Raw genomic sequence first — 10,383 nt, 5'->3', positions numbered from 1 at the left:
AGGGAAGACAGAGGGGCCCTCTGAGCTCTAGATCTTTCTAATCTAGTGGTGCCTTTGGGAATTTCAACTAGGGTTCTCTGAAGCATTTTTGCATTTGAAATAAAAATACAGACGATGACCAAAATATATTTGTGTCATGAATAGCTTGACTTCTGGGGTTTTTTTTGATAGACGGGAAAGAGCTGCAGTTTACGAAGTAGCAAGACAGAGAGGAATCGAGTATTTTTTTCTATCGCAACAGGACATCGTATGTCCGGAGCGGACAAATATTTAATCCCAGAGGCCGCATAGGAAGTTTTGATGTGTTGTTGCGGGCCAGGTCAGCACCCCCTTATCCTCCACTGCAACAACTCACCATAACTCCCTATGTGGGATGGAGCGGTGGGGAGCAGTGTTTGGGAGTGGGACCAGCAGGCAAGGCCAGGGTCATGGGGCTAGAACCTGTAGCAGAACTGCAATCCTCTGCCTGCACACCCCTACCCTGTCTAGGGTTTGTTGTGGGGGGTGGTATATGCATAGGAGGGAAGCTGCCTGGATGCTATGCCCTGGGAGCCAGCTGAGGATGAGGGAGGAAGGAGGGGGCAGAGGGTGTGGAGTGCATTCAGTGGAGCTTGTCTGGGTGTTGCAGGCCACAGCTGCCCCTGCAGCCCGGCCCTGGCCAGCATGCACAGCTTCTGACAGGGCTGTTTCTGGTGCAGTTGCAGTGGCCTGTATGCTGCTCAGCTGCCCGCATTTTGAGGGGTGAAGGTCTGAAAGTTCCTCCCTGCCCAGAGCAGGAGAAGGAGGAAGCAAAGGGAGCTGAGCAGCATGTGGGCAGCTGTAGCTTCATTGGGAGCAGCCCCACCAGAAACTGGGCATGCTGAACACCATGCTGCCTGCCCGGTTGGGTCTCAACCCTATGTGGACTGCTGCAGGGGCAGACATGGGCTGAATCCAATCAGTTGGTAGCCACCACCCACAGGCCAGATTCAATCAGTTGGTGGGCTAGATGGGGCCCATGGGCCATATTGGGGGTTTATATATGTGTCCCAGGAGTTGATGGGGGGGCGGGGGAGCTTTAATTAGAGCAGCTCTGAGAGCATCACGTGTATCATTGTCATCATGCTAAAAATGGCAGCAGGGGTATTTTAGCTAAAGCTCATTCGACTAATCACATCTACTCCAATGTGCTGCAATTACAGCATGTCGGAGCAGCCTTGCTACATGTGTATAGGCACCCATTTTGCCCACCTTGGCTTATCTGGTTCTAGTTACTAATTAACAGGTATCCTAGTTTTCGGGGGGGGGGAACAAAAAAAAATCTGTTTAAATAACACGAATATCTGAGATTTTCTGCAACCTACCAAGAGGCAAAAACTGCAGCAAAAGTAAGTAATGGCGCCACACTTTTGGTAGGTTGTAGAAAAACATAGATTTTGCATTTTTCTGCAGTTTTCCATGACGAACAGAAGACTAGGGTGCCTGCTAACCAACGATGGGGACAATTTTTAGACGCTGCAGATCACTTGAAATCCTGTTGCACCTTTGTTATGCAACCAGCAACAAGGATGTCAAGGAAGCTGACCTTAGCAGCATGCAAAAAATCTATATAATTTTAACAGCCTAAGACTCTGATATTCTAGATAGAGCCAAAACGTTTCCACACATCTCCCTTCTCCCCAGCTTCCTACCATGCCTATGGTCTCTTTCACTGGATACAAAACACACACACTGAGATAATTCATTTTCTATTGTAATGTCTTGAGAGTAACCTTTCCAGCCAGAGGTGGGCCTGTCCCTAGAGAAACAACTCAAGAGTTTTGTGTCCGTTCTGGTGCGTGCTGAGCCAGATCTCTGTTGGTTTATTCTATGATGTATGAATACTCTGAAACTCACATGCATCATGCTTGGTGATCTGTCATAAGGACATTCCTGGGGTGTGATATCTCCATTTCCATATGGGAAAGAAAATCAAATCGTGCAAAACACAGATTGTAATTTGGCCTCTTATGAATATTAATTTACTGTATAGCCATTCTGTGCAGAGCTCTCCTTTGATATTTTCCTTTTTTAAGACTGCAACTGCATACTGATTAAGTAAGGATGTCTAGAAAATGATACGATGCCGATTATCCTGAGTCATATAAATAATAACATTTAATTGTGTGTATATTCTCGTGCCCAGAGCCCTCAGGGTGTTTTAACAAAAAAGAAACTAAAAACTAATTTAGAATAAAATAGGCAGTTATGCCTGATTAAATCCCACAATGGGAGCTAAGACTGAACATTCCTGACAAACAATACAAGCTGTGTAATACAAACTGTGTAAAAATGGCTGGCTTAAAAAGAAACTGAAGCCTTAAGCTTTACTTCGACTGCCTCTGTTCTAAATATCTTCTCATATATAGAAAGCCTGGATAATTCTGTAGCCTTCAGCAGAAGCTCTGCCTTGGACTACAGCAGGATGCTGCCATGGGAGGGTGATCATTTCCAGTGCCGCTGGCCTTGAGTCCCAGTATGTGCCACACAGTAGGGTCTTAAAATAGCCCTTTGTACTTCTATAGTGTTAGGTGGATGGTTTGAACATCACTTTGAAAATTTAATAGGAGATTGGGGGTGAGGTGGGAAGAATTTTAAATGTTGTCTTTTTGTAGCTTTTAAGACTTAATATAGGAACATATTTGTGTATTTATACAAAATAAATTCATTAATTCTTCTTTTAGGAAATGACCAATGAATCTCCAGTATTTATTGCCTTCAGATCTTCAACAAAAAAAAGCGTGCATTATGATGATGTACCAGACTACAAAGGCAGGTTGAGTCTTTCAGAAAATTACACTTTATCCATCAAGAATGCAAGGATCAGCGATGAAAAGAGATTTGTATGTATGCTAGTAACAGAGGACAACGTTTTTGAAGAGCCTACGATAGTCAAAGTGTTCAGTAAGTAAAATTTGTACTAACTACTAATAGCATTTGGGTCTGCCTGAATCAATAAATTAGGGATCCTCTGCTAAGAGAAAGATGAAAGCAAAAAGAGGAAAATATATTAAACTGAATCAATGACTGAGATTAGCAGGTTTCTGCCATAAAAAAGCTAAACTATCTCTAGCATCTGCAAAATGGGACTCCCTGTAGCCTCAGTATTTCACATGCCAAAAGTGTCAGTTTACAACAAAAGGAATTTCAGAGCTTGCTAATGAGTTACTTGTATATGCAGGTTACATAATTTGGCCCTAGAAAGGAAAAATGTAAAAAATTAGATCAGGGAATTTTTATTAGTTCAAGTGGCATATTATTAGCATTTCAAGGAATATATTTAAATATCTTCTAGCACCTGTGTCAAAGCAAAAAAAAAGCCTGAAAGAAAGACTGAGGAACAGGATACTAGCCAAAAATCATAATTTGTCCCCTTTTGCAAGGCAAACAGGAGAATTTTTTTTTTTAAATTCAGCTTTCCTTATTCTGAATCTGTGTTGAGCCATACGTATTTTTTGCACTCTGACTTGTGATACCATTTACACGTAATATATGGCTTAGATTTTCAAAAGTGAGCGTGAGAGTGGTTGGCTCAAGTGTTCCCAGCTCAACGCATCATTCAGACTTGACAAATCCTGAAGCTGCTAGAAACAAGATATCCATAATTACTAGTCATTACTGAAAATCTTGCCTGTGGCATTTACATCTGTGAGTAGACTCTCAGACTACAGTAGATTTCTTCCCTGCCTGGATTTCTAATTTTTTCCCCTCATTTGTCCACTCAAAATGCAGTGCACATATAATGTTTACCCAGTCAAATTAAGTATATGCTGTTTGGAAGTTTGAAAAGTTAAAAGCTATTTCAAATAGATTACATTTTGGTTCAAAGGATATATATTTTTAAAAAGCAATCAAACATATTGCCAATTGGAACTCCAAGCAGGAAAATAATGTCAGGGACTCTTCAGCATTAACCTCATGCTATCTTGACACAGTTTTGCCAGTGGCATGATCTGTTAGAAGGGGGACATGGAGTCAACAACAATTCTCCTTCCCTTGTTTCACTTTGATGTTTGACTGCAAGAACAATTAAATTAATGACAGCAGGGACAACAAGTGTGCTCGGAACATGCATAGAAAACATGCAGAGTTTTTGCAATGATGTGATAAAGAATTATCATGGTGACTTATCATGAAGGAGTAAATTTGTAGATGAGACTACTATATGGTAAACAAAATGCCAAGTAGGTGAAATACTGCATAAAATACAAGCAAACACAATGTTAACTCACCCTTGTTGGGCACCCTATATTTTTTTATGGTGTCTGTAGGAATTCTGTTTGGGCTAGGCTATAGTTATGGTAAGCTATAGTAAGCTACAGTGCCGAACATCAGTACAGGAGAAAGGGGACTCCTGAGCGCTGGATGACCTAATAAGAAAGGAAAAAAAATACACTAATGAACAAAAAGACACGGAAGGCAGTATGAAAACAGTAGCTCTAAACCGAGCCGTCCCTAGGTGTGTGCAGGGCCCGGGGCATAGCAGCCTGTGCAGGGGCGGGGAGGGGAGAGCGGGGCGAGCGGCCAGAGCTGGCAGTGGCAGCCATGGTGAGGCCTATATGGCATTGACCACGGGGCCCCCCAAAGCACGGGGCCTGGGGCAGTTGCCCCGATTCGTGCGCCCCCCGCCCCGGGTTTGCCCTTGCTACAGATATAAAAGATAGAGCTTACTAATGAGAGTGCAGGTATGTGAATCTGGCAAACAAAACAAATAAAGATGAACATCTTGACAGAGAGAGAAGAGTGGACACCAGATGTGGGGGCCAGGAGGGGTGAGGGTGGGTTACAAAAGTATAAATACAGGAGTGAGGAGACCTCTTAAAGACCTAGGGAAGCATGAATAACATATAATGTCTATATCAATGAAGGATAAGCTTCTCCAAGTTGGACTCAATGTTTATGAGACCAACTGATGTGCTACCCAATGATGATAAACCTTTCTGAGCTGTTGTCACTGAACATGTATCTGAGTTGTGTTTTCTGCATCGCCTTTGGGATCTGGAAGATGACTTGCTAACATCTGCCTTCCAGAACATACAGACTCCAGCAGTCTGTATATCAAAAGCAACAGTGACCAGATACCACCTGAGAAAACACTCCACACTCTTTAGAAGGGTGTCCTTATGTAGGAATAAAAGAAGATTACATTTAGCAAGAAATTTAAGAATAGAAAACATGTATGTAGCATGGGTGATTTAACACTGCCGGGAAAACTTTTACAGCAACCTATTTATGCATTTAGTGTTCCTAGTTCCATATAAACCTCCCAGGGAGCTTCTACATTTCTTGACCCATCCATATAGACACACTGCATAAACTCTGATTTCAAATGCCTGAAATTCAGATATGTCCCTTGAGGTTTGAGTTTCAGGCAAGCATTACAGCCTTAGTCACAAGTTAATCAGCTAGCATGGCTAACAAGCTTTACGGGTTGTACAGAAAACACCTGCTAAGTTTCATTTACTAGGTCAGGTAACAACCTCTGCCAGCTTTCCTGGTGTATCTTGTTAGCATCTTCATTTGGAGCTAAATGGCCTGAGGAGTTTCCAGGGCTTATCAGCAACAAACAGTCACAATTTTCTTGCCCTGCCATTTGACCTCTGCAGCAACCTCATTTAGTGCTCTTATAGAACAGCGGAGGTGCTATTTCAAGGTATTAAGTAGAGAAATAAGTGGCTGGCTGTAGTTAAAACCATCACAAAGTGTACTGTCATGTTATTAAGCCCTGAGCATAAGATTTCCTTCTATTTCAGATCATGAGCTTGTAAAATGCCTGGCAGCCAGTGAGCTCATGTGTAGTAACTCATCTGCATGCACACGTGCAGACCTGTTGCTATAGGGAATTGGCAGAATACACTGCTTCCTTCTCATCTGCAGCAGCATCTGCAGGAGGTCTTCGAGTAGGAGCTGCCTCCTAGTCCTCACATTGGGGCACACAAAGCATTTGAGATAGAGGGAAGACACCAGAGGAGGCACAGCACATTTTAAATTCGTTCAGTTTTTATCAGATTGGTGATCTAATGCTGTGAGAGAACTAATAATTTCTATTTACAGGATCCGTTGTCATGAGATAAGTGTGTAAAGAGTGGATCTGGCTGGCTGAGCAGGTGTTAAAACTTACTGTCCCTGCCAGTGCATACAGAAAATGGGTTAACCTACTTTTTTAACAAAACACTTCCCTCCCTGATGCCCACACAAAAAACAACATTACTTCTACTTTTAAAAAAATGCTCTAGTCTTTTTTGTGTTTGAGAACAACATGATGGTTTTTGATGCCTGGCTTTGGTTTTGTTTTTTTTTGCCTCCAGCAAGTTGTTTGAAAAATCCAAGTAAATAGGTTCCTCTATTGGGTTTTGTCTTTTGATCCATTGCTTTTTGTTTTGTTTGGACTAATCTTCCAAGTGCAGAAAAATGTATCTGAATATATAAAGAAAAGAGCTCAGAACGGAAACTGTATTTTTGTAGTAGGCTCGACCAGTGTGACCATTCAACTACAGATTAATAACTTTGTTTGCTTCTTTGTTCTGTTTTTATTGAAATTGTGTCAAGATGGTGTGAAAAGCATTTGGAACAGGATTACTAGTGTTGTTTGATAGAAGGTTTGATTTGAAAACACCGCTGCAAACTGAAGTGTGTGTAATGTATGCTTATTTAGAAGCACAGAGGTAGAGTGCAGAGACTTTCTTTGACTGCATAAGCACAGATACTTTTTTTCCTTCCATCTTGTAGGAATACAGTCCCTTGGAGATAAAAAATGTGCATTCCAGGCTTCAGGCCAGAGTGAATTTTACCAGACAAGCTATACCATCTCTAGAAAATAGTATTTTATAATGGAAACGCTGATAGATCCTCAGTTCTGGCAGCCTGAACAGTGTAACTACCATAAAAAAGAATGAATGAGATGATATATTAGTACTGAACAGAAAGTTTGCTTTTAAAAGAGATAGTCAAGATTTAAATCAAGTCCAGTTTTGAAAAATGAGGTAAAAAAGTTACAGATACTATGCTTGCCTCTGTCATATGTGCCCCCACACATTAAGTGTAACAATAGTAGGTTAAAATCTTAGAAGCAGGATTTGAGTATTTTTTCTTTAAAATGGGAAATCGCATCTGCTTTAATACCCACATTAAAACTGTTTTTCTATGTGACTATTTAATCTTTATCATTTGGTATTCATTTATTCCATTTGTTCATTTATTGGCAGTATACATAAACACATTAACACTAATTTTACATAGTCATGAAAAAACTGGCCCATTTAAAATGAAACCCATAATCTGTGTTTTATAAAATTTCCAGTGAGAGACCTTTTTTCCTCATAAACACACACACCAATATCTAGATGGGAGCAGTTTTTATAACTATGTTATAACCTGAAGACAAGGTTTAAGAATGAAAACAGTATGGTTCTCACACTTTCTCCAAGTCCATGTTGCTGAATGTTTATCCTGGAAAATGTAATCCTTTTATTAAAAAAAATTGAAATTTTGCATTCAGTTACCTGTACATTTTTTTTAATAGAACGACCATCTCAACCAGAAATATTGCATCAAGCAAACGTCCTAGAAACAGAGAAGCTAAAAATGGTAAGCTTTTTTTTGTCACAGACCTTGGGACTGACTCGAATGTTAATTCCAAAACATACTCCAATGTGCATTCTGGACTGAGAGTACCATGTGCATACATGGACAGGGACCAGTGTCTTGAGTACAGAGACTGAGATTACAGAACAAACTATTCATTCTCTTAGGAATAATAACAATGTGCTAGAAAATCAGCCCTCAGATATTTAGAATTATGGCTCAGCCTTGCCTTGGACAACCATTTATCACCACCCTCTTCCCCCCCACCTAATGCAAATCACATGCGTGATTTTAAGGAGAAAAATTGATTTAGCACTTGTATGTTAATGTTTTTTTTTTAATGTAAAAAGACAGTGTTCAATATTTCTTATCTGTTTTGCAGCTTGGGGAATGTGTTGCGAGAGACAGTTATCCAGAAGGCAACATTACATGGTACAAAAATGGAAATGTTTTGCATCATGATGCAGGAGGTAGGTTTCAGCCATGAACTACAACCATGGCCCTACAAGCATGTATGTGTGAGTAACTCTACTCATGAGTAATCTTAATTGAATTCAAAGTTTTATTCCTGTGAGCAAAGCTGCTCAAATAGGGCTTGGAAGAAGGGTAATATGGGTTATCAAGTCCATTCCTATGCTACTGCAGGCAACCACATTAGATAAACAGGCTTCATCTTTAAATTTGTGTTCTTCCAGTGGAAGACTATTGAAGCCCTTAACCCTCTGAGGATGAGAAATGGCCTTCGAATTCCAGCCTAAATTTATTCATAACTACTTTACACCCTTTTGCTCTTGTGCTGACGTTGTCCTTTAGCTTTGCTAGGTCTTCTCCTTCTTGGTATTTATTCCATGGTGCATTCAGAGGGCAATGTCATCCTCTCAGCTGTCATTTTGCTATGCTAAACAATCAAGCTTTTTTAGTCTCCTCCTATGGAATAGGGAATATGAGAATATCTTCAGGATTAAGGTTTAAGAGTGTCTTGATGTAGTTTGGGGTTTGTTTTGGGTTTTTTTTAAATAATTGTAATGTTTCCAAAATATTACATACATCTTTATTAAGGTTGAAGATATTTTTAAACCGTCTTAGAAAATTAATGAGTTTTGTCCCCCTCTTCCCCCACACAAACAAACAAACAAAAAACAATGGAAAGCATTGTTTTGACCATTGAATCGTATTTTGCATTGGGTTTTCTTGGATTGGCCAGGGACAGTACTGGGAGGAAAGCTGTTTGTACAGCCTCTACTGTAGGAATATAATTTAGGATCTAGGGAAATACGGCTAGAAGGGACCTCACAAGTTCATCTAGTCCATTCCTCTGCTCAAAGCAGGAGTGTCATTGACTAAGCCATCCCAACCAAGCGTCTGTCCAACCTCTTGAGAATGTCCAAGGATGGAGTTTCCGCAACTTCACTAGGGAGGCTGTTTGAATGCTTGACCACTCTCCTAGTCAGGAATTTCCTTCTGATCACCAACCTAAATTTCCCCTGCTGCAGTTTGAGGCCATTACTCCTAGTTCTGTCTTCTATAGCCATAGAAAAAAGCCTGTATACAGCCTCTCTCTAATTACCTTTTGGTCATTTGAAGACAGCTATCAAATCTCCCCTCACTCTTCTGTTCCCCAGACTAAATTATCTTAGTTCTTTCAGCCTTTCTTTCATAAACCTTGCATTTCCAGGCCCCTAGTCATTTTTATCGCACTGTACTGGACTCTTTCCAATATTTCCACATCTTTCTTGAAGTGTAGGACCTAAAACACCATGCAGTACTCCAGGTGAGGCTTCACTAATGCCAAACAGAGCAGAAGAATCATTTCCCTTTTTGCATGCAACACTTCTGTTAATACAACCCAGGATGCTTTTGGCTTTTTTTGCAACAAGAGCATGCTATTGCTTATATTCTTCTGATGGTACTTACTAATCCCAGGTACTTCTCTTCAGTAGCCTAGACAGTCAAATTAAGGAGTCTGTATTTGTGTATGCACTTATTCCATCCCAAGTGCAGGATTTCACACTTGTCCTTGTTCAGTCTCATCTGGTTGACTGCAGACCATTTTTCCTTTCTGTCCAGGGTCCCTGGAAGAAGGAACCCTGTGAATCACGTCTTAAGTGATTAATCACTTAAGTGTGTCTTTAGTACATAAGCCATGAAATTATTACACAGAGTACACGTAATAATTTTGTGTGTGGTTCCCATCATGCCATGAATGGAACATGTGACCAGTGTGCTCCCAGGGCTGAGAGTGCCAGTCCATTGATCAGTGCTCTTGGCCTCAGGAACAACAGTCAGCTGACTTGTGCTCCCAGCCTCAGAAGCACATGAGGCTCTTGATGATTTCATGTGCGTCTATAGCTAGGGGTGCCAATCAGCTGACCAGTGATCCCAGCCATGGGTGCACACCAGAGCCCTTCAAGGCTCAGCTGCACTTCCAAGGTTGGGGGTGCCAATCATTAGCACCAGGCACCCAGCTTGCTACTTGTCAGTGTAGGAGGAATCCAGGATCATGATCCCAGGCTCCCTTGTACAGACAATAAGTCAAGATTAGGATCTCATCCACAATCACGCCTTGTGCCAGGCACGTGTGTCATAGCTGGAGGTACAATTTTTGGAATTAGATCAGATCCCATCATGCCTTTAATTGAATATCTGTCTGCAGTCCAGGTCACTCTGGATCCTAGCCCTACCCTCCAGAATGTCTGTAACTCCACCCAACTTGGTGTTATCAGCAACTTAATATATTGCTTGTTTGAAATGAATGCTGTGTATTCAGGTGCCAAGCAGCAG

At 41.1% G+C, this 10,383-nt stretch overlaps 1 protein-coding gene across 5 annotated transcripts in view; it reads left to right on the top strand.

Moving 5' to 3' along the window:
* Positions 1-10,383, top strand: part of ALCAM (activated leukocyte cell adhesion molecule) — a 176,197-nt gene that overhangs the window by 122,529 nt on the left and 43,285 nt on the right. For all 5 annotated transcript variants that reach the window (XM_025210743.1, XM_025210740.1, XM_025210741.1 and 2 more), the window contains exons 3-5: positions 2,703-2,922; positions 7,541-7,605; positions 7,985-8,072. In XM_025210743.1, the coding sequence (XP_025066528.1) occupies positions 2,703-2,922; positions 7,541-7,605; positions 7,985-8,072 (373 nt within the window). The remainder of the gene's footprint in view (positions 1-2,702; positions 2,923-7,540; positions 7,606-7,984; positions 8,073-10,383) is intronic.

This window comes from Alligator sinensis, unplaced genomic scaffold, assembly GCF_000455745.1.
Source record: "Alligator sinensis unplaced genomic scaffold, ASM45574v1 scaffold924_1, whole genome shotgun sequence".
Lineage (NCBI taxonomy): Eukaryota > Metazoa > Chordata > Crocodylia > Alligatoridae > Alligator > Alligator sinensis.
The sequence above is the reverse complement of the archived record's forward strand: the minus strand, read 5'-3'. Positions and strand labels throughout refer to the sequence as shown.